Source organism: Chelonia mydas, chromosome 10 (assembly GCF_015237465.2).
Source record: "Chelonia mydas isolate rCheMyd1 chromosome 10, rCheMyd1.pri.v2, whole genome shotgun sequence".
Taxonomy (NCBI): domain Eukaryota; kingdom Metazoa; phylum Chordata; order Testudines; family Cheloniidae; genus Chelonia; species Chelonia mydas.
In genome coordinates, this window is record NC_051250.2 from 67842305 (window position 1) to 67868298 (window position 25994).

General features: G+C 39.9%; 1 protein-coding gene across 4 annotated transcripts in view; it reads right to left on the reverse strand.

Moving 5' to 3' along the window:
- Positions 1 to 25994, reverse strand: part of ARNT2 (aryl hydrocarbon receptor nuclear translocator 2) — a 137691-nt gene that overhangs the window by 45162 nt on the left and 66535 nt on the right. For all 4 annotated transcript variants that reach the window (XM_037911187.2, XM_037911186.2, XM_043523799.1 and 1 more), the window contains exons 6-9: positions 15814 to 15916; positions 11363 to 11428; positions 10857 to 10942; positions 964 to 1040 (exon numbers count right to left, since the gene is read on the reverse strand). In XM_037911187.2, the coding sequence (XP_037767115.2) occupies positions 964 to 1040; positions 10857 to 10942; positions 11363 to 11428; positions 15814 to 15916 (332 nt within the window). The remainder of the gene's footprint in view (positions 1 to 963; positions 1041 to 10856; positions 10943 to 11362; positions 11429 to 15813; positions 15917 to 25994) is intronic.

Below are 25994 nucleotides of genomic sequence, written 5' to 3' on the forward strand. Positions count from 1 at the left end.
ACATCTGCAAACTCCGTAATTTCCTTCTGTCCACCACTTAGGTATTTTATCTTTGAACATAAGTGTGATTAAGTGAAAAATGTCATAGCAATGCCACAAAAATATTGTATCAGACAGGAGACACTCTTTGCCGAAGTGGTAACGTTTCCAGTATGATGCTCATCTGAACGGATATTGGTTTGGCAGCTACACTCCAATGACACTGTCATTCTGCCATTAAGAGTGAACAATGCCATCCTAACAGATGGGCATGAGTGAAGGCCAACAAGAAACCATGCACTAGGATCAAACGTTTTTTACTAATGGCATGATTCCCAGACAGGAACATAAAAATGGCTTCCTTATTATGATTGAAAAGGTTCACCACTGCTACTCCAGCTCCAGATCAAAACTCTGATCCACTAGGACTCCATTAGCAAGGGATGAAGGGAGGAAAAATACAGTACATATAAAATGCCTCAAATTTGCATGTTTTGATCAAATGAGATGTAAAATCTTATTTACACTACTTTCAATGGACTTCTGTGCATGGATCTGCCATATAATATTTCAGCAATATTAAGTGCTTGTGTGTGTAGTTATGCTTTGTAAAGCATTTAAAGTACTTAGGCCCTCTTGACTGCATTAATTTTATTGTTTTCAAACGAGCTTTTGCAACTACAGGTTTTCCAGCCAGTTAATTAGCCTTTTAAATCAGCAACTGGAGAAAATCTATTCACAACAATTTCCACCCCCTCATGTTTCCCTCGTCAGGTACCCAGGAAACTTCTAGAAATAATCATTTCTGCAGCCCATCCAACTCCAAGTGAGTCACTTGACTGGGCACAGCCACCATAGCCTTGTGCTTTTTGTGGCATGGTACAGACCCTAATCTGACCCTGTCAGAATCAGATATATAAAACTGTACTACAACATTGACTAACATTTTCAGCAGCAGTGGATGTAATAAAGGAGCGTCTTTACCTGAAGCCTCCCTATTGCCACAAGGCAATATTTGCTACCTTGACCCACATCTGTATCTTCTTCTGGTATAGTCATTCCTAAAATAAACAACAACAACAACAAAACCATTGTTACTGCTGGGAAAGGTGAAAAAGCAGAATCACTTGCCTTTTTTCATAGATGGTTTCAATTTCACAAACGAAACTAGTCACTATCTTCTGGCTTCAGTTAGACAAAGGGAAACATACACAACAGCCGCTAGACTCTGATGCCGGCAATAATATTTTGAGTAATACTTCTTTTCAGGTTATTACCGCAAGATGTAATTTATGCATTTTTCTTTGGTATAGCATACACCAAATATCAGCTTTAAAAGAAAGGTACAATGTGGATTACACACCAACTTCAACATTTAGACTGGTTACCTGCCTTTGAATTAAATGGATTCGTTTCCTTTATTATAAAATATCCAGCATACTTTGTTATGCTAAAAGGAAACAGGAGATTGAAAAACATACGGATTTCATTAAACTCTATTTGTTTTCAGTTTTTCAATGGGATTAACTATTACAGACGTGAATAAAATCAAAGCATACGTGTAGGCTATTTTCCACTCGTGTTACACAAACAGAAATGCTCTTTACATGAGTGTTGTTTAGATATTATTTGGTTAAGCCTTTAGTAAGTAGATTTCTCAATCTAAGTTTTGAGTTATCCACTTCCTGTGATACATTTTAGAAAAACTCTTCTATTGTTAACACAGTTGATTTATTTTAAACTATTTACAAGCTCTCTTCCCAATGTTTCTTGGCATTAAGACACAACAGAGAATGAATTACTTAAAAAGCAGTTTAATGTGTTAGTGAAGTTAATTGCAAAGTCAGCTACCGGTTATGAAGCAACAATCATGTTTAGAGATTATCCTCTGACATTTATACTTCCTAATACAAGTCAATCACACTGCAAGGAATCTTGAACTGTTTAGAGGAGAACCAGATATAGCTTTTTAAACATGATGCACGTGGGATAAAAACCCTAAAAACACTGGTAATTTTAGTGACGAGGTTTTCCAGATAAACTGTTCCTACTAATAAGAAGTGTTATTTGATCACACAGTTTTTGAACATTACACAGTATTTTCCACTTTCCCACAATTATAAGATATAGTAAACTATAAATGAATATGCAAGAAAATAATGAGTATTTTGTGCAATATACTCAGTTGTCATCTTGTTCATTGCTCATAGCAAAGGTTACACTCCGAGGCCCAAATTCTGACTCTCAGATAATTATAATTAGCCCTGATTTCACCTGTAGATTTCAAAGGAACTTTACAGTGGAGAAAAAGATTTATTGTTCCCCTTCAACAGACGGTGAAAGTGAGGCAAAAGTGATTTGCCCAAAGTTACACAAGTTAAAGAGACAACGTGGGTGAGGTAATAATTTTTATTGGACCAACTTCTGTTGGTGAGAAGGAGAGCGCGACAGAACTGTGTAGCTCGAAAGCTTGTCTCTCTCACCAGCAGAAGTTGGTCCAATAAAAGACATGATCTCACCCACCTTGTGTCTCTAATATCCAGGAACTGACACGGCTACAACACTTCATACAAGAACTTAAAAGCAGAGCTGGGAATAGAACCCACATCTCCTACCCAATGTGGCATCCTTCCTCTTAATGCATGCAAAGACCCTAATCTGGCCCTTAATGAGCTTCTTTACATGTAAAGCTCTTTGATGTCCCTGAATAAAAGCCATACACTTCCTTTGACCAAGCACAGTGCAAGCTAGTATACGAACTTAAGGGTAAATTTTAAAAGAATCACACATTAAATACAGAGTTTTAAAATACGTTGAGTTCCATTTGTCCATACTATTTTTCAAATAAATTTTTTATTTTGCAGACTTGGAAAAGGTGATCCCTGGATAATTCAGGATTTGAGTCTCATTTTCACTAAGGATCCTTACACAACTCTGGCAAAGTAGAGAACTCTTAACATGAACATAAATTACAGTTACACCTCCTTCAAGGCCCCTTTACACTCTCGGGATTCAAAGGGGTCTTAATGTTAGTAAGAATCAGGCCCATAAAACAGTTAAGTTAAAAAGTAATACCTTTAGTAGAACAAATATGACTACCAACTATAACAAATATAATTACAATCTCTGTTCTATTACAACTACACATCCCATGCTGCCTAAAGAATATTCATCTCTGTACATAAATGAAAGCCATTAACACACGAATGCATCAAGGATAAAATAAAGCACCAATATAGAAAGAGCTACTGAGGCACGGTGTAGGGTTTTTGGTTTTGTTTTCACTGCTGTGTTTATGCACAGTGGAAGTCTTTCTCAAGTACTGAATTTAGTCGTCATCTGAAGGCATAAAGCAGCTTAAAAATACACACAGGGACAAAATCTGGCTACCTGTTGTGAAAATGGAGGTAACTGTATTGTGAAAAAGAAGGACCAAGCATATATACTTAAAGCTTTGTACACTGACAAATAAAATTCTGGAATCAGGCTATTAGTTGAGGCCACGCTCCAAAAACATATAAAAATCCTTTGCATGCGCACACTGTATTTCCTCACAGATGCAAAAAGTAGTCCACCTGTGGATTGTGTGCAATCCGCAGAGATGTTAAGCAGAATCCATTATCCCCTCCCCCATAATGCTGTGAACAATAATCTGAAAATAGAATTGTATACAGGACAAACAAATGTAAAAGCCATGATGGACAAAGAAAGAAATAGAAATAGCAAGAGGAGCTATTGGTCTCAACGATTATTATTAATACAACAATGTCACCTATTTTGAGCTGCATGCCCCCCCGCCAATACTTTTAAAAATATAATGAGGCACCTCTGCCTTGAGGTGTTTAGGGGATTAATTTTCAGAGATGCTGAGGACCCGCTTTTCCCCACTGACTTCAATGGGATTTAAGGGCACTTAGCTCCTCTGACAACTTTTATTTTTGGCCTAAATATGTATTTAAGCTCTTAAATTTAGGCAGTCAGGTTGGATAATGTTAGCTGAAGGGTCTCATTTTTATAATGGTGTTTTCAATCTAAAAACAACATTTTTAAGGTATTTTCCCTCAGTTCCACTGAGCTTTCTTACAGTTTCCTTAAAGACCCAATATACCACAAAAGAAGGCAAAAGCTAAGCAGCTGGATGGTTTCCATTTCTCATAATCTTTTTGCTGATGTGTTCAATAACACTTTCCCTTTTTGGAACTTGGTTCAGGTCCACGACTGCCCAAATAAACCCAAAGCAACATAAACAATCTCCAGAATTAAACCTAGCAAAGAAATGCCATTCCTCACTGAGCTCAGGGTTGGCCAGGGGAGCTGTTGTTCCAAAATTCACTTTTTTTGTTTTTTTGTTTGCGAGGTGGATTACATTAAGTCTGTGCAACACAGTGGAAACTTTATGAGCTGGGTTATCCCACAAGACACACTATGCATAAAAATCTCACTGCCTGGAATTAATCAGTACATGACCCAGTGAATTGCTAACCCTTCCCAAAGCTTCTAGAGCAAAAAATATGCCAAAATGATTACCTGCTTGCCTGCTCAAAGTAATTTAGGTGCTATTATTGGTAGGATTCCATGAAGTCTATTTTTGTTCTGAATGGAAATTGTTTTCCATATTCTCTTGCTGATGGTTATAAAGATGCTATTTTACACTGCTGTGAATGTGCATAGGGGATCTGTACTTCCCCTATAATATATTCCCTATTAAATGTACTTAGATTTCATAAGGATAGGTCAACAAGATCTATGCACTGGTACTATCACTACTTCATCTAACTCTTAACACAATGTGATTTGTTAGAATCTGCAGTTGCCTAAAAATTAGTAATTCCAAAAGCGTTCCAAAAATTTGTACCCAGGAGAAAGGCTATGAAACTGGCCTATTAATAACATCAACAGAATAAAAACACATTATTCACATTCTTGCATGTAGCCAGTAGAAAACTTTATTTCTCAACACCAAAACATACGCTACGACTAATAAACAAATGTAGCACTACGTTTGTCCCGATTAACATCGACAGAGCTAAACATGAAAATGAACCACAAATAGAACACTGTGCAACCAGAGGCCATGTTTAATTTAACAGTATCACTGTGTGCTAGCAAGCAGTTTCCCATAAAGTAAAGGCATGTGTTTCAGTGGACATAAGGAAGTGACTTTCTAAACAGTCCCTGATGAATTTCCAACTTGGTCCTAACAACAGAATGCCATTATCTCCTGTCCTTCTGCAACCCCACAATCCTGTACTCCATGTGTATGTATAGGTGCAGAATAATGACTTTGTGGATTTTGTGGTTTCACTGTATCAGGGGTTCTCAAACTTCGTTGCACCACGACCCCCTTCTGACAACAAAAATTACTACAGGACCCCAGGATGGGGGACCGAAGCCTGAGCCCGCCCAAGCCCCGCCACCCCAGGGAGCCCCATCTCCCCAGGCCAGGGATCTAAAGCCAAAGGGCTTCAGCCTCAGGCTGGGGGCCTGTAACCTGAGCCCTGCTGCCCAGGGCTGAAGCCCTCGGGCTTGGGCTTTGACCCTGGGTCTTAGCAAGTCTAAACCGGCCCTAGTGACCCCATTTTATCTGTCCTGACCCACAGTTTGAGAACTGCTGCAACTATATTAAACTGCAAAATAGATATTTTATGATTGTTCATAAAAATGGAATTAAAACGTACATGATGTACCATTGCATGGCTACACATTATTTTATACCTCCATCAATTATTATTACCTGTACAGTACCATTCATGTGCATGGCACTTTAAAAGATCATAATACCTCTTGAATAGGTGTATGCAGGAATCTAAGTCCTCAAAAAATAAGGACCAAAAAAAATTTCAGTGGGTCTTAAAATGGGGGGACGGGGGGAAGAAGTACTTGTGAAAAATTCCAAAGAAGAGGGAGTCATTTTTTTAATAAGCATTAACAATTACAGTGCTGTAAAGAGTATTCAAGCAACTATTTTTTGTTTTGTTTTGTTAAAAGGAACAGTTTTGCACAAACTTTTTGATTCAGGCCAAAATTTTAAAATAACCTAACTACTCTGGCATTTTGTGGCTAAACAGTTACTGTAAGTCTGACTTGGAAGACTAGAAATGAATCAATAGTTGCAAGACAAAAAACTAAAGACAAAACCAAAACAACTCCCCACAAAAAAATCACCCAAAAGAAATACAGAATTCTGTATTATTTGAAACTTTGTTTACTAGGATTTTCAATCTTCAAGTGCCCTAAGGTACCCATCTATTTGACCCTTCTGATGACAATGACTGTAGTTTCCCTTTGGAAAAAACATTGGCCTTGGATTTGATTTATTCTTTGCAAAACCAGTAACATGCTGACATACTGTAGTTTCTCTCAACTAAATATTTCCATCCACTGCTATGTGATGAATAAAACTATTACGAAAACATCACGTGGACTGCATAAAACTCATTTCCTTCCAGGAATATGATGCTTTAATTGAAAAAAGGCAAATGCTTGTTTTAAATTAAATTTTAAAATAACAGATTGGAAAAAAGTAGAATTGGTATATTTTGTACGTTTGGTTATTAGTTACAACACTTCTCATGCAATCAGAAGCACAGGTTCTTATAGCCAGTTGGCAGCAGACAAAACAAATGTAGGATCAAAGTCTGGAATGGGTACTCAGCTAGTTTCAAATAGTGAGTCTTTTCCCCATATTGAAAATATTTTAGCACTGTATTTCATTGTTTAATAAATCATCATCACATACAATAAGCAAATAATATAACTCCCTGGAAAAGAGTCTGGATTTTCCAAAACCAACTTTTTCATTTAGTTTTTGACAAATGAATAGTTTTGAGAAATCCACCCCCTGTGCAGACAGTCTGCACAAGGCCAATATTCCACTTGCTCCTAAAAACAGATCCGCATTTCCCCTACAGTTACTTACCCAGAAGCAAAGCCTGATGGCCAGGTTATGTACTTTGTGATCCTACCCAGTTGAGGGGTGGTGTGGTGCTGCATTTCCCCATGGGGAGCTCTAGTTAGGACTACCATGTTCCCCCCTATGCCCAGAGAGCACATGGAGTTTGCAAGCTGCTCCACACTTTGGGACTGTACAGCCTGCACCTCCTAATGTGCCTGGCCACCTTTCCAAGAGAGTGTGAAGAGGGTGGATGTAGGGCCATAGCTTTGCCTTCTCCTGGAAGTGCCCACATGCAAGGACTACGGAAGTCCCCAGCTCTTGTGTGGGGTACAGTGGGTACACCCCCTTTTCTCTTCCCACACCCATGTAAGGGCTAGGGACAGTCTGACCCTGAGAGAATATGTAAGTCTAACTGTTCTTTGAAAGTAAAAAAAAGATTTGGGGTCTGACAGACCATATAGGCACAAGAAGAATATAGTTATTTCATGTTGGAAACCAACACTTGAGGGTCAGTCCTGCAGTCCTTATTTAGATAAAACACCCCATTAACTTGAGCGGCAAGTTTTGCTCGAATGAAAACTGAAGAAGCAGGTCTCGTTATCAGAATTTCCTTTATACTTTACATGGTGTCAAGTATCAGGGGGTAGCCGTGTTAGTCTGTATCCACAAAAACAACAAGGAGTCCGGTGGCACCTTAAAGACTAACAGATTTATTTGGGCATAAGCTTTCATGGGTAAAAACCCCACTTCTTCAGATGCATTGAGTGAAAATTACAGATGCAGACATAAATATACTGGCACATGAAGAGAAGGGAGTTACCTCACAAGTTTGCTGACAGGGCCAATTCGATCAGGGTGGATACAGTCCACTCCCAATAACAGATGAGGAGGTGTCAATTCCAGGAGATGCCAAGCTGCTTTTGTAACGAGCCAGCCACTCCCAGTCCCTATTCAAGCCCAAATTAATGGTGTTAAATTTGCAAGTGAATTTTAGTTCTTCTGTTTCTCTTTGAAGTCTGCTTCTGAAGTTTTTTTGTTCAAGTATTGCTACTTTCTAATCTGTGATAGAATGTCCAGGAAGACTGAAGTGTTCTCCTACTGGCTTTTGCATGTTACTATTCCTGATGTCCGATTTGTGTCCATTTATTCTTTTACGTAGGGACTGTCCGGTTTGGCCAATGTACATGGCAGAGGGGAATTGCTGGCACATGATGGCATATATAACATTAGTAGATGTGAATGAGCCTCTGATGGTGTGGCTGATGTGGTTGGGTCCTCTGATGGCGTCGCTAGAGTAGGCAACAAGGTTTGCTACAGGGATTGGTTCCTGGTTTAGTGTTTCTGTGGTGTGGTGTGTGGTTGCTGGTGAGTATTTGCTTCAGGTTGGGGGGCTGTGTGTAAGCGAGGACTGGCCTGCCTCCCAAGGTCTGGAAAGGTGAGGGATCGTTTTCCAGGATAGGTTGTAGATTGTTGATAATGTGCTGGAGAGGTTTTAGCTGGGGGCTGTACGTGATGGCCAGTGGTGTTCTGTTATTTTCCTTGTTGGGCCTGTCCTGTAGTAGGTAATTTCTGGGTACCCGTCTCAATGTGTTTCCTCTCTTCCCCAGGTGGGTATTGTAGTTTTAAGAATGCTTGATAAAGATCTTGTAGGTGTTTGTCTCTTCCGAGGGACTGGAGCAAATTCGGTTGTATCTTAGGGCTTGGCTGTAGACAATGGATTGTGTGATGTGTCCTGGATGGAAGCTGGAGGCATGTATAGCGGTCAGCAGGTTTCCGGTATAGGGTAGCCTACTTTTGTCATCTCCAACTTAAGGAATATTTTCAACACACAACTGAACAGTGCACTGACCCACAGGAACCCTTCTACCAACACACAAGAAGAAGAATTCTGCGTGGTCTCCTCCTGACGGTCGAAATGACAGACTGGACTTCTACATAGAGTGCTTCCGCAGGCTGAAATTGTGAACAAACAGCATCACTTGCCCCATAACCTCAGCAGTACAGAACGCATTGTTGTTAGGTTACTTTAAGCCATGTACTGCATTTGACTGCACTTTGCTCCATTGACCCTGCTTTCATTCCATGTTACCACTGTGGTCCACTTCAACGAGTGTTTTTCACCAGTGTACGGTCTGCAGTGATGGGTGCCAATTAACCATCTTTACCACCCAAGTAACCCATTAAGCATGACTAGGTGTACTTCTTTGGGTATCCATTTTGCATATGACCATTTAATTCACTTGCATTTGAAAGTATCAGGAGAAAAACTCTAAAAACTGAACTTTGCTTAAAGTAAAAAAGTACATTTTGTTACAGGACTTAAAACCTCTGTTTACTCTGTCTGGAGATAAAAATGACTGAAATATTTTGACAGTTACAGTACACTAATTTAAATTGTATGAGGTTTAGCAATCTTATTACCAGCCGTTAGGAATGCAAAGAGGGACTTTTACACTTCTTTGTGGTTCCAAAGTACAGGCAGATGACATGTGGTCTGAATTATGCTTGTCTGAAGGCTGATAAAATTCCAAAAGGATGCATCATTTTAATTTTTGTAGGTATCTCTCTCTCTCTCTGTGTGAGAGAGTGAGATAATTATATAACCTTTGAAAATATAAATCTGCACAGAATCAATAAGAAATATAAAGCTGCATGTTAAAATCTGCACAAACAAACAACGTACAGATTTAGTGTAATGGGATTTTTGGCATTCCTAATCCCTGGAGTAGCCTGAATAATGTTTGTGGTATACTCAGTCTATAACCACAAAAGGGCAAGACCTCTTGTTCAACAGGAATTGACATATTAAAAAGAATATTAAAATATTCAACTTCTGCAAATGCTAAGGCCAGTCAAACTATCCCTTCATGATGTTGGACGGGTCTCCATTTAGTCTCCCTTTGTGTTCAGACTCTTCCCATCTATAAATATTCTCATTTGTAATACTGAATTACAGTAGGTGAGTGGTTTTTTCATTGCCGTTCAAAGTAGCATGTAAAGACTTATTTCCCAAAAACCCACATTCAAAACAAAATAACTTAATCAAGATGCAGAGATAGTAATATTCTCCACTCAGTAAATTACTTGTAAGTGAGTGTACCGTTACCTAAACTGAAGCCAAAATTTTCAAACATGGGCGTCTAAAAATAGGCACTGGCTTTGGCCAGTTTTTCAGAGGTGCTGAGTACCTGCTGCTTCCACCGCTTCAATGAGAGCTGCAGGTCCTCAAAACCTCTGAAAATCAAGCCATTTTTATTTAGGCACCTAAGTTTGAAAATTGTGGATTATACTTCTGTAGTCATATGGTACCCTCATTCTGAGTGTGCAACTCTTGTAGATGACAGTTGATACTCTGCCAGTGTACATCAATGGCCGTCGTATGTGGAGAATGAGGGCAGTATATTGAAAGACTGAGGAGAATATGGATGCGCATTAAAAGTGACGCTGACTGACTTTCTGATTTGCAGGAAAATGTACATGGACTAACCAGCTGAAATCAGTCAAAGAGTGTGATCAGTTTTTCTGTACCTCTCAGCAATGCTAGCTTTAGAAAATCATAATACAACCACATGCACTAGGGCATCACCTGCACACCACAGGGAGCAAATCTGGTCAGGTGTTTCATGGGTTCTTTCCACCTTCCTCTGAAACATCGAGTGGAGGAAACAGGGTACTGATGGCCCGTTGGCCAGATCTGGTATGCCAAACCGAGCAAGTGTAGTAAATAAAAGTTGCACAATCAAGTTGAACACAACGAGCTACCTGGCTGAGATTATCAGTTTATCAGACTGAGGCTGGGATTTTCAAAGGAGCCTGTGGAAGATAGGTACATAAATCACACTGCACTTAGGCTCCTAACTCCCTTTGTCTCCTTTGAAAATCCAGCCACAGATGTCTAACTAGCAAGTTGGTCAATAGATTCTAGAGATCAGTTTGGTCTTGTACATAGTACTATCTATACTGCCCTTAATGGAACTTTTACCTGCTGGTGGCCAGGCCTTGATATATCCAGTGCAGTGGACTACTGCATACTGTGCTTCTCCTTCTTTTACTGGGCCTAGGCCATTCCTATATGAGAACAAACAATAATATTAACAAAATGTTTGATAGCCAATAGAATTTTGTACTAGTACCAATTTTTAATACAAATTTACCAATTACACTAGTAATAATACTTAATACAACTCTTACATAATGTTCAACAGCTCAAGTGCTGTATAAGCCATATCTAATTATACGTAAGTATCATTTTACAGATGAGGTACACCCTAAGGAGTCAGTGACAGAGGCAGGATTAGAACTCAGTGGTGAGCTCCCAATGCTGTGCTCACTCCACTCTGATGGGATCTCATGCTATTTGTGAAGCGTGAGTCGGATTCTGATATACAAAGACTTGTTCGGGTAAAACTGGGAGATTTAGTGCTAGTGATATGGACAACTAGAAAAGTTCATTATGATATACTGTAGTGGCAACTGAAACAAACTCACCTGTATCTTTTTCGCATGGTGGTTATTCTGTTCAGAGGTAAATGATCCAAAGGGGCATTTCCACACCTAAAAACAAGCCAGCATTTGAAAGATAATATAAATGCCTGGGGAAAAAAATCCAATTTGAACCCCTTTTAAGGATATATATTCAAGTAATATTGCCAGGTTTCAGAGTAACAGCCGTGTTAGTCTGTATTCGCAAAAAGAAAAGGAGGATTTGTGGCACTTTAGAGACTAACCAATAAATTGGTTAGTCTCTAAGGTGCCACAAGTAATATTGCGTTTGTTTTTGATTGCATGTCTTAGAAAAGTATTTTCTGAGAGCTTGTCTACACTTACTGGGGGATTGACGTGCAGCGAACAATGCATCGGCAGTCGATTTAGCGGGTCTAGTGAAGACACACTAAATAGACCGCAGATCGCTCTCCGGTCGACTCCAGCACTCCACCTGAATGAAAAGCGCAAGGGGAGTCACCGGGAGAACGATCAGAGGTCAACATTGAGTAGTGTGGACCCTGCGGTAAGTAGATCTAAGTACGTTAACTTCAGTTACATTATTCACGTAGCTGAAGTTGTGTAACTTAGATCGATCTCCCCCCGTACTGTAAACAAGGCCTGAGAAGTTGCTATTACTATAACCCTCACATTGGTTGTTTGTTTGTTTGTTTTACTTTTTAGTGCCCCAACTATTTTCAAGATGTAAATAATAAAAAAAACACTAAGAAAACTACTGACTCACAAAAGAAAATCCTACAGTTAACATGAGGCTAAACAAGAAATACAAGAAGAAAACACAGCCCGAAGCAGAGAATCCCAGGATTGGTTTAAGCAGAAACGGGCTGCAGCAGATCACAAACACTTTAAAAACAAATACGAAAACTAGACAAACATACGATTTCGGCCCTCAGCTAAACCATCCAAAAATAATTCCAGCTTCCAGAGGATTTATTAGCACAGAGAATTCGCATACTATATACTTGTGTATTCACCAATTATTTATGTATTAGACACTAGTCATTTGTATGTACACCCATATACAACAATGCTGACCCACATGTGGTATAACCCTTTCTATTGGAATATAAGATAGATACATCAAATATCTACAAACCCTAAACTACTTATGTACTATCCATGTAATGTCACAGAAATTTGTATAAAGAAAAGGAGGACTTGTGACACCTTAGAGACTAACAAATTTATCTGAGCATTTGTTAGTCTCTAAGGTGCCACAAGTCCTCCTTTTCTTTTTGCGGATACAGACTAACACGGCTGCTACTCTGAAACCAGAAATTTGTACATATATATTGGCCCAATATCTGACTACCTGCTACTTGTGTTCCAAACAGAGCTAAGCAGAAAAAGATTCTCTCATCCCACAAAACATTTTGAGATTTCAAAGTTTCTCCCTGTTCTGCACTGGGATGAAACTGACTTTTCAAAAATCTCAAAAATCAAAGAGACACCCGCCTCTCTGCCAAGAATAAGCAATAGGCCAGCGGTTAGGTCACTCACCTTAGATGTGGGAAACCCCAGAACTTGAAGCTGGGTTTTAGATGTGAATGTTTTGAACACTGGGCTAGTGTGTCAATCTCTTTCTCTGGCCCAATGAATTATTTCATTATTTATACAGAATGGAACAGTTCCAACATGAAAGACAGGAATATCCAATTGCCCGTTGGTTAGGGCACTAACCTGGAATATGGGAGAGTCAGGTTCAAGTCCCTGCTCCAAATCAGGCAGAGCAGGGTCTAGAACAGGGATCGGCAACCTTTGGCATGTGGCCAATTAGGGAAATCTGCTGGTGGGCCGGGACGGTTTGTTTACCTGCAGTGTCCACAAGTTCGGCCGATCGCAGCTCCCACTGGCTGCAGTTCACCGTTCCAGGCCAATGGGGGCTGCGGGAAGTGGCGCGGGCCGCGGGATGTGGACGCTGCAGGTAAACAAACCATCCCGGCCTGCTAGCAGATTTCCCTGGTGGGCGGCAAGCCAAAGGTTGCCAATCCCTAGTTTAGAACCTTGGTCTCCCACATCCCAGAGGAGTGTCCTAACTACTGGGATAGTAACTATTTTGGTCTGTGGCTGGCACCCTCTGCCTCTCCCTTTCCCCCTAACATTCCATCCTGGACTTGAGAAACTTGACAGAAGTTTTATCAAAACTAGAACATTCCTACAGAAAGCTCTGGTATTGATGAACTGGAATTTTCCAATAAAAAAACATTTTGTTGGAAAACTCCTGACCATATCTAGTTCCAGCTGACTTGTACTGAAGTCAGCTTTGACTACCTAATACCTGGCTAACAGCTATTAATGATACCAAGTAACTTTCTGTTTACGACTTTGATCTGCATACCAGAGTATATTTATTTGTATTTCCAATTGTGTGTCTAACTGCATTTTAATTGTGCATCCATATGCAATTATCCCTTTGAAGCCAAATAAATGGTTTGAAAAGACAAAACTGAGTTTACTTTCATTAAAGAGGAGGAACTATATGGCAAAGAAAGAAGAAATCATGCAGCAAACATGGCAACCTCAAATAATTCACAATATTTGAGGATGTATTGGGGTTCAGGTACGAAGACTCCCTCCCCACTAAGATTTTTTACTAGTCACTGCCAGGAAGTAGGAAGAGAAAGAAACAGTAAAAAAAAAAAGTTTAGAATTAGACACACAATGGGACTACACACGTGTGTAAGGTTACTCACGCACATTAGTGTTTGCAGGATCAGGGCCTTATAAGTAACTGTGATTTGGATGGCTGTTTCGAAAAGCTGGGGAACAATTGTAAACTGGATATTAGGTCTGGCTCCTGTCTGGTCAAAGACCTCATCACATGATCGGTAAACATGGGCCAGAGGATAAAGAGGTGCATCCTAAATGACGAACAGCAGACTGAATACTCTTACTGAGTCAATATTTGCCTGAATTAATGAATTTTATGTAGCTACAAATTAATAATAGAAGAAAATATTCTTGGAGTACATGAGAGGATATGGGTATGATACTGGTTTCATGATTCCAAAGCACAAATGTAATTCCTGTTGCTTAGCCCTATAACCATGGGGCTAAGTTGCAGCTTGGAGCATTGTGGAGCACTGGGAGTGGTATGACTGGGAGTGGTATGATAGTGCCTTAAAGGAAACAGGCAGGGGTTTTGCTATACTGAAAGGAATGCTGGAACCTGCTCTTCCTCCTTGCTGAGCAGCCTCCTGTCCTATCACTCTGCTGCCATGCTGACATTTGCCCCTTGTTTGGACAGTGCTACCACCACAGCTAGAGTCTCCCTGTTGTGCTTCTCAATGCGACTAGCCAAATTAGAGCTGCCGCCTCTGTAGATCAGCAGGGGTGGTAGTGTTTCTTCACCCCTCCATAGGACCCATGTAGGGCCAGCCATAATATTGTCTAAAGTAAGCAAGCGACTGTTACATTTATACCACCACTACTATGACACTTCCAAAGCACCCTCAGATTGAAGGCTCTCAAGCAGCTTCACACACTTGAATTGATTAGATTTAATAATTATATTTAATTAGGATGTGTGTCACTTTATGTGTTCAAAACATTATGCACATACAAATTAATCAAACAGGCTGGTCTTGGGCTTGATTTGACCTTCAAACCTTTTGGTTTGTTTGTGTTTTTGCATAATTTATTCTCAGCATACAAACTGGAAACAGGAAGCAAATGCGACAGTGTGCTTGTCCCCCTCAAAGTCACATTGATGGACCTTTCACCGCATTATATCTACTTAATGTTGCTACTACAACTATTCATTTCTCTTACAGGGACACCAAGAGGCCACATTCAGGATCAGGCTCCCTTGTGCAGGTGGCTCCTGTTAATCACTTTCTTGAGTGTTATTTGGCAAACAAACCTGGGAACAGTCACAGAAACTTACCAGAAGTTTGAAAATTGTGAAATAACTCCCACCTCCTCAGCCCCCCCAGATCTAACATTTACTCATGTATTTAGAATTAACTAGTTGATCACTGATTAATTCTCACATAGATGGCTAACTCCATAACTAAATTCCTGCTCATCTTCAACCTATTTTTAGTATTACTGGTTTGTTGGGGAAAAAAACAAAAAAAATGAACCCACAGAGCCAAGTTTCCAGTCTACTTTTGAAGGCTTCTTTCCAGAAGCTTTGATTTAAATAATCAAATTTTAAGAGACAACGGCTTACACTCCAGTGGTTAAGATGGTCTGAGGCTCTCTGGAAAAGCGTACAATACAGCACACTAGTACAGCTATGATTTAATGACTTACTTGTTAATTACAGGAATTGCAGATTGCAAATTGATACTAGATACAAAAGCAAGCACACTGGAAATGTCTAATCAGCACATGACAGTACATCTCAGATTTTTAAACGAGGTGACAAAATGGGCCAAAATCTTGAGGTCTGAGAAGGGATAAGAGTATTGAAGGAATAGAGAATTGTGTACCTCATTCTGCAAATGAAGGAACGCCTTGATCCCATGCACATCCTCATTGAGGACTGCTGACCTTCCTTCTTTACTGTTCCGGTCTTCAAGTCCAAAATTCGCCCTAGAAAAACCAAGGAGAGCAATTCATGATCTTGCCTTTTGCCTGCTAAGAACTGACACAAATTAATTTTACATGGGCCCCAAAATGGCCATCCGATAGGTAAAAAATTCTGGAAATTATTAACACAATGTGAAAATGAACCAGCGATCTGGATAAGAAATGCTTCATATAGCATTAAGCAAGACCCTCTTCCCTCTAAGTTTTTTCAATGAGAACAGTAGCTTTCACTAATACAGGCTATATAATTTTAATAGGCTATTTTTTTTAAAATCAACATTTTTTTTTTGGTATAGTGTAGCAACAAACCTAGTTACCGTAAAATAAGATGCAGCTCGGTTGGCATTAAAATGAATGGAAAACCTAGAATATAAAAAAGTCTCCCCATAAATACACAATGACTTAGTTTGGAAATAAATTTATTCCCACAAATTAAGCCCTGAAATTACTGTCAGATATTTAGATTCACAGAATAATTTTATTCCCATGGGGAACAGGAATTAATTGAAGACATGCACATCCTTGAATGGGACTAAAATCTTTACAAAACACTTTAAAATTGAATATTTTATAAACAGAACTAAGTAGCAAAGAGAATTCCCTTTTGACTATCAAAGGTTTTTGGTGCTATAGGAATGTTATTCTTACTAACCAAGGGCTGGACTGTGCCTTCACAGCCTTGAGCAAGGGGTGGTACATAAACCACACTAGCCCAGATGTACTCCTGGGAGGCATTGTTATTTGGAGACACCCCCCTAAGGCACAATTCCCTCTCAGTTCCTGCGGTGGTCACAGGATGCAGGTCTGTGCTACCAGCAAGTTATGACACCATCTCCCCCAGCTCAGCTGTGCTGGCCAATGTGTTAGAGGGATTGGCCAAGGCTCAACCGCTCTCCACAGTCCAGGTAGCTTGCAGAGGAATATATGTGGGGATAGTCTCTCACTTCTCCATTCTTTCTGCACTGGCCTGTTTTCCTAGGGCCCCCCCCAAATTAATAACTAAAGTTTAGAGGGAAAAAAAATCACTATACAAGAGTCAAGTTGATTCACAGATGAAAAAACAATACATGAGAGTGCAGATAATTAATTTTAGATACTGTAGAGAACATGTGAATACGAGAACAATTTCCCATCCATTTCATCAGACAAATCAAGTTAAGCAACTTTAGGATTTTTTTGCCTTCATAGCAAAACACTTCCCTGTACACGAAAAGGAGGAGAAAAGCTGCTTTCAAGGAAAAGAATATTTTTAAACTGAAATAGCCAATATAAATTCCTGCAGTGAAGCTTTTCGTAAAAACCAGGAATAAAAATGTTTTTCAAAAACGTAATAGAAATATTTCTGCTTTTATCACTAGGCAGCATACCAAAAATATATAAGCACCCTCCAGTACTAGATAGCTACTAACTTTAAAATTGCCCATATGTGTTCCTTTGGCACTGAATGCTTTGACAAAGCATGCTACCTGAAAGTCACAATTTTAAGAGTAGCGTTTCACTTTGTAATGTCTTAAGAAGATGTGTCAGATAATACTTAATGGGCCAGATCGCGCCCTGACTTACATCCCATGTAACCTCAGTGACACGCATGGGGAGTGAGTCAGAAAATTATTTTGAGCAATAGATATTATGACACAGCTCTCAAGCAGTTTGTTTCAATTGTCACTCAAATGTTTATTAGCCTTTGCATAGTTGGAACAATGTTTATTATTACAGTTTATGAATAAATATATAATTTTAAAATAAAGGGGAAGGGGGGGTTAATACTAATTAAACAGATAAAAGGCCAAGTTTTCAGCTGCCCTTCAACTAGTTTCAGCTCATGAATATAGACTCTCTGGGGGCAAGAACTGTCTCCTACAGGACTGGGTCCTCTAGGGACTGCTGTAATACAAATAAAATAATCATCATTATAGCGATGTTAGAGCTGCAGAGTATGCATGACTGTAAACTGGGCAGATGCCTCCCTACCCAGCCTGCATATACCAATGTGTTTGTACACACAAGCAGTGGTGCAGGAACATCTGTGGACACAAGTTTAGAGGCTAGTTTTAAAAACATGAACCATGTAGCATTTGGAGCCCCCGATGTACTATATATGTTGACAGTACTACACAGACACCATTAGTACAATTATAAGAGGGAGGTCCTGATTTCTAATGGTGCCAATTAAGATACATGCATCTCAGATTGCCACTGATGTAAACCTAAGACTGTAAAAGAGGCTGGAAGATAGAATGATATGTGTAGCAAAATGTATTTTTCAAGAGCACTAGAGGAAATAAAAAAAAACAGGATTTCAGCCTTTATCTGCACTCCTAATGAGGTCTGGAAAGCCACAAAATGCTGATCTAATGCTGTATCACAATGTCTGTCATGATATTTTATCAATGTGATGACACAGGACTGCATCAACATAACATCACCAGGTACCAATGACACATTACAGCCTCATCCCCTTCTCTCTCACCACTCCATTCTTGACTACGTGGATTGCTCCATTCCTAACTGCACTGGGTTAAGAAATGAGGGTCCTGGCATTTTTTACATTGTTGGATCCAGTTGCTCGGCACTCCCCACTTCGTCTGGCACACACTTATCAGGCAGCTTGGATAGATCACCAGGCACTGTTGCTACACCTGGGAGCAAGTACCTATCAGAAGTATGAATCTCTGATAGTCACATGTAGGACTCTGAAGATCTGCTCACGGCTCGAGGATCAGTGACACAGACGGACATCTGCTTTATCAACTCCAGAACTACAGTTTGCTACAGCTGCTCACGTGGTGGACCCTGGAGTATGCCAAATTACAATCAAGCACAGAGCAAATAAATCACAGCTGCATGCCATATGAGCAGCTAAGATCTATATTCTGATGATAATTCTGTCATAAGATCATAAAATATTCATCCCTCTGTGTGCTTCTGCATCTGTTACACTAATACCGTTTCGCTGGTGATATATGTTCATTTAAAATCTCTCCACAGGAAACACATGTGCAAAACACATTTGATTCTGATGCCAGCAACAATATTCTGATTAATAAGAAAATTTTGTGGAATAGTAATACAAATTACTGTAATATAATACTATACACATTATGTGCATCTTCTCTTTTTTTCTAGTATATTCCGTAGATCAGTCTTAAGAGAAAAGGTCCAAAACAGGTAACACATCAACATTACCATCTGAATCACTGATCAGCTTTGGCAGTAAACTGATTATTTTGTGTGTAGTTTATTTTAGTTTTAAACTAAATCCTTCCCCTGCTCCAGATCTAGCAAGCACAGTGCCCACTTCCCAGCCACAACACTGCTCTGAATGACACTTGGGCCTCATCATCATTATAGCATCTGCAGAGCTTAAATTATACTGTAGTTTGCTTTGCAGAGGAAGAATGAATGAAAAATTGAGCAGAATACCAAAAGGTGAACCACAATACAATCCAGACTCCTGATATCAGCTGCTATTGCTGTTAGATGCTGCCAAAGTCAATAAGCATGACGAGGGACAGGGTTCAGAAGATTAATTATCTGTGTAAAATTAGAAAGAGCCATGCAAGGATCTCACCACTAATAAGAATGGCAAGTAACCAATCCAAAACAGTGATGATACAGGCCACAGACGCTCCTATACTGTGACAAATTTTCAATCAGGTTCTAAAAATGTTCCCATAATGATCACAGGTGAATCTGTATACAAGTACAAAAACCTGACCCTTGTATGTGCAAACGGGTATTTGTGTATGTAGCGGCTCATTTTCCATTTTGATACTCCAATCCTTTTTTCACAACAGAATATCTGAGATGGACCTACGCCACAAAGTTCAGACCCAAGTCTGGAGTTTCTCAATGTTCATTGGGTTTCCAAGCTGGGATTTTGGCTCAAGCCTATCTTTATGAAATAGCTGCAGACCTTTCAAAAATTTGGCCCTCTGTGTTTAAACATTGCATGCAAAATTTTATAAGCAGATAATCAGACACAACCTATGCTTTCTTACTTTTTTCCCATTCTTTCTTTGGTGAATTTGATTCCCCCTAGAGAGAGAGAGACAAGGTGGTTGAGGTAATATCTTTTATTAGACCAACTTCTGTTGGAGAGACAGATAAGATTCCCACTAGACAGCTAAACCTAATTTCTAATTCCATAGCAAGCTCTTTTCCTCTGTTTGATTCCTCGCTCCTACAGTGTCTCTTCCTACAGGCAGTAATTTAAGGACAAAAAAGAATGGTATGGCAGGGTAGACAGTTACAGCTTTACTTCTTCAGGAATCCTCCCTACAGAGCGTCCTTCAAGTCCAGTTTCCTTCCAAATGCCCTTCTTCCCAAAGATAAAATTATCACCATCTGACAATATTATTTTCACAATGACCAACTTAGAGACTGGGGTCTGCTGCATGGCAGTGTAATACCCCTCTTGAGAAACAAAAGGCCTCCTGTTCTCTAATCCTGGAGAGATTTCGTTTGTACAATTGGCAAGGTGCATAATGGGGCTTTCTACCTAACTCTGAAACATCCGATAGGCTGATGCAAGAGGCAGAATCTTGGACTTCATAGAACAATGGTCTGATCTGGTAGTAAATCTTACATTCCCTTGGACATCATCACTAACAGCAAATATCAAGCTTCACATAGTAGGCCACAGAGTCTCATTTTTAAAGGACAAAGTTAGCATTTTTACAATTAATCTCAGCCCCTTTATTTTCTAAATATTCTTTTTTTTCCCCTGTAAAGATAAAATAAATGACAAAATTAAAAGTTTGGTTTGGCCAACATAACAAAAGACGACTTTGTGCTCCTTGAAAATACTCCACATGCTGCTCAGGGAAGACAAATAGAACACAGGAATACTGCACCAAAAGAATCCTTATGAAAACCCAAAACATCTTTATTGTGGTATAATAAAAAGGAGCAAACCAGGATAGGGATGCAGGAAAACAAGAGGAAATGATTAACAATGAAAGCAAACTAATGGTCAAGTGACTGATGCTATCTGATGTGGTTCCAAATATAAGCTGACCGCTGAATTTAAGGGTCACTGGACAAAAGACTATTCTACAATGATGCGAGTCATTAGAATTTTAATACTTTTAAAAGGTAACAGAGCCAATCTTACAGATTATGTGCATGGAGAGTAGTTTCAAATAAAACTTCTAGTTGCAACCCTACCATGCTAAACAGCAATGGTCAGAAATAAATTATTATTATATTTGTATTGCAGTAGCACACTTGGCCCCAATCAAGGAGCAGGGCCCCACTGTGCTAGGCACTGTACAAACGATGCTCCCTGATCCAAAGAGTTTACAACCTAAGTAAATTCTTGGGAGAATTTCAAGAGCACGATACAAAATGAAGTGCACATTACAAAGTTATCTCTATTATGGTAGCTCAATCAAAGAACATGAAAGGTTTGGATGGAGACAACGTGATAGAAGAACTGCTCCTGTTCCACTGAAGTCCATGGGGAGCAGGATCAGACCTGTAACATGACAGTTACTCATTCTTGATTCTGAATAAGTGATCAGTTAAGTTCCACAAAGCTGAATTTGGGAGCATTGATGAGCAATCAGAACAGAAGATTTTCTTTTAGTTGACTATATGCTAGTATGGAGTAATGTGACAGACATCAGAATTTAGATTTCAGCAATTTTAATTTGACTTTTGGTTACTTAATCCAAACTGTATTGAGGATTTCTGATATACACCAGTTAAGTTTATTTCTTCATTGACGTATTTCATCGCCAGTTTACTTTTCAATTGTCATTCTATCCACACTCACCGACTGGTATTAAATATTAAAGGCCATATCTCAGCTAGTGTAAATTGGGATAACTCCATTGAAATCAACAGAGCTGTGATGATTTACACCAGTGGATCATATGGCCTGAAATGCATAAATACAATGTTTCAAACGGGTAGATAAAATGGTCTAAATCTGACTGATTCAGCTATAGCTGAATCAACCATTGGATATTAAGAAGCTAATTCTGACTCATCATCATCATTTTACTGCATTAATACAAAAATCAAAAGGAAAAAAAAATGGGTGTTTACATGTTACGCTCTTAAAATCATTCGTAAAGACCACCACACAATTAAGGCAGCTCGGCCAGGGCTTTAAGCTATATTAAGTTACTACAACAGGATATATTTACATCTTCCCCATGGATCCTCGGTGTTTCCAAATTGGCTTAAGAGTAATATATTCCTAACCTAAGTGGGAAGAAAAACACGATACTCCGTGACTCTCCTTCCTCCCTGAAACATATACATGGCCATGAGCACATGAAACAGGATGGTCCTTTAGAAAATGTCACCTTCACATCAGTTGTGCTCCTGAAATTAGTATGTTATTTAATATTTGTAGGCAGGTAATGTTCACCATGTGCTAGGTACTGTCTGCACACATGCAGGAGGACACAGGCTCTACCCTTGCTTACACTCTAAGGCCCCAATCCTGCAGGTGACAGTGCACAGGCTGACTGCTGCACTCACAAGGAGCTCCAGAGACTGAAACAGGGTTTGCTGTGGATGCAGCACAGAGCCTGCATGCTGTCAATTGCAGGATAGGGCCCGAGGAAGACCAACAAGCAAGCAAGCTCTTAAATATCTGAATATGAAAGTTATCAAATATCAGCAGTACGCATTGGGTTATATTACAATGTTAAAAATATAATAAACTAATAAAATAAATCCAAGAGAAATGTTCATCTCTGGTCCTCACTGAGATGAAGAGAGACTTATAACACTGTACAATTAAGAAGAGCAACAGCATTTTTACTCCAGGCTATGCATTCAAACATTGGGGTGAGTTTTAGACTAGCCCAAGTTTTACATAGCCACACAACTGTCTGTATTGTACACAAATACCAATGTCATGGCACAGATCTCTCAGGCAGAACCTTGTTAATCTTCTGTTCATTATACCACTACCCCTTTATGCTCCCTCTTGAGCTGGTGTCCCCTTTTCTCTCTTTAATCTGTGACAAAACTACATGAATTCTTGATTATGTTTAAAATACATGGGCCGGGGGGAGCATGAAAAACACATTCAACACACACTGCAATATGACAAGCTGAAGAGATAGAGAGAGCGCGCTAACCTTTTATGCTTGACTTCCTCACTGCAAACCTCTGCCACACACAACTTCTGCAAGATGAGAGTGGCATTCTTTGAAATATCCCCTTTCCATTGATTCAGACATACCATGCACATGATGTAGAGCTGCTAGTATTCTGTGCCTCACGTAATTGATATATCATGCAGAACAGATGGGCTTGATGGCTTTTGCATATTTAAATATTTATTTTGTATTATTATTTCTAGGAAACATTCACATTTTAAATTCAGAGAAAAAAAGAGGTTCTGGGTAGTACAATAGGTGCCGGTTCAAATTCTAGCTTAGATTATGAGTAAAATGAGTTTGATGGGACAGCCTCATCCCATGCTTGCATTTGGCCACCATAACTAGCATGAATACAATCCCTGCTTCAGAAAAGACTCGAAATTGAACAGTGAAGGTGGTGAGGTGAGAGAGGGATGGGTTGATTCGGGTCAGCCCTGAAGTGTACTGGCAGAGAGGGAAGGGGGGTAGAACTTGACTGGCGTAATGCCTGACTCCTGCCAATGCTATTAGTTTCTCATTTTCCCGAGAATTAAATGAGTACACAAATGAAAAAAGAAGATGAAAAATTATAGCTAGTGAAAAGTGTTAGATGCAAGGACCATAGCATTGTGTGTATAATATAAAAATGCTCATCCCAATAAATACAAATGCAAAATGAATCAACTTTCTTCAGATTGTAACAAATCCGTGACCACGTATGACTACACAGTTGTCAAAGTACTGCAAGCCATGGCAACTCAGAACCACATGGGGGCAGCACAGATAGAGCTCAGATCCTTCTGCTTCAAAATCAGAGGTTCCTACTACATAAGTGAGACACTTCTTCAGCTGTGAGCAGTATAGGGCCTATGAAACAGCTTAACGGTTCTAGTTCTGTCCAGCAGACAGCAGTAACAGCACACAGTACATTACAAAATCATAAGTTCTCATTACACAGTGAGTTTCTATGACTGCAGATAATAGTTCCCAATAGCCTAACACATTATGATTTACAAAGAGTCCTGATCAATTATAGCCATCTCTGTACACAAATAGCACAAGTAAGAAATACACATGCTCATTACTTGATACATAAAGAATACAGGCTGTACTGCTGATTTATTTTTCTTCACAACTATAGATATGATATCTTAAGGAATGAGTGGAGCAACTATAACCTGTTAGCTCCAAATAAGTGAAAAGAAATCTCACCTTATCAAACATCCACGCTATTAAATATGCTATTTAGAATGAGCATATACTCTATACCAGTGGTTTTCAAGCTGTGGGTCGTGACCCAGCACTGGGTCGTGGAATGTAAGGCACTGGGTCGCAGCGGCTCTGATCAGCACTGCCGACCGGGCCGTTAAAAGTCCCGTCATTGGTGCTGCCCGGCTAAGGCAGGCTAGTCCCTACCTGTTCCAACACTGCACTATGTCCCAGAAGCCGCCAGCAGCAGGTCTGGCTCCTGGGGGGCCCACGGCAGAGCTGCCTCTGCTCCCCAGCTGCGCCACTGATCTGGAGCTGCCGGAGGTAAGCCTGCGCCCCAACCCTCTGCCCCAGCCCCGAGCCCCCCCTCAAACCCAGAGCCCCTTCCTGCACCCCAAACCCCTCATCCCTGGCCCCACCCCAGAGCCCTGGCTCCCTCCTGCACCCCAACCCCCTGCCCCAGCCCTGAGCCCCCTCCCACACTCTGAATCCTTCATTCCCGGCCCCACCCCAAGCCCTCACTCCTGCATCCCAACCCTCTGCCCCAGCCCTGAGCCCCTCCCACACCCCAAATCCCTCTGCCTCAGCTCCGTTGGGTCACAGGCATCAACAATTTTCTTTAACTGGGTCGCCAGAGAAAAAAGTTTGAAAACCACTGTTCTATACTGCACATTTTTCCTCTGTACTAATTAAAAATTCCTCAACTATCTATCACTACATGATAGACAATGTAAATGCAAGCCAGCAAAAGCTGGTTTTCTTCACTGGCTCAGTCCTCAGTGGAATTATTTTAAGCTCTGTATTGCTGTTAATGTTTACCGCATTTAACTGTGACAGATGTTGTATAAGAATTAATGTCATGCTATGACATTCTTACAACAGAATGAAGTGTGGATTCATATCAACACCAATTAAAAGCAAAAAAAAATAAAAAGTAATATGACTGAAATGTAGCGGTTTTTGTAAATTTTTCTTTCTTCTGTTGGCAAGAGGAAGAGCTGAGCTGTGGTAAGGGAACTGTAAGGATTTTTTTAAGTGAAGTAAAACAGCCCATATTGCAGATGTTTTCCTCATTTAACTTCTTACAAAGCTCAAAAGGCCAAAAGGTCTCCATTATGTCTGCCCTCATATTTGACTAATCAGTCTGCATCACGTAATTCTCCACAGTGTAGGGCAAACGTGCATCATCACAATGAAATTAAAAAGGAAACTATGTGGGCTTTTTGAGTCTTGCAACTGCGTTATTTTTAAAAGGCTAGTTTTACTTATCACACGTGAGCTTTGCTGCAGATAAAGCCTGTCAAAACTGAAAAGGAACAAGTAAATGATTCAAATCACATGTTTAAAGCTAATTAGGTTACAAAATAACAAAAAGGAGAATAAAGATCTTTTAAGGGCAATTCTGCATTAATGTATACTCAAAACTCCCACTTATGTAATGATCATATCATTTATGTAGGAAGAACAAAAGCTACGCTAAGCAGTATATTGGTGTGACCTTAAACAAGTCATTTAAACTCTCCAAGGCTCAGTCCCCCATTTGTAAAAATGGGATAGTAATCCTTCCTTTTCCTTCTCTTTGTCTGTCGTGGCTATTTAACCTATGAACTCTTTGGGTCATGAACTGTAACTTACTAAAGGCTTGTACAGTGCTTAGCAAAAGATCTCCTGATCTCAGTATATATCTCTAGGTCAGTGGTGGGCAGCCTGTGGCCCACCAGGGTAATCTGCTGGCGGGCCGCGAGACAGTTTGTTTACACAGACCA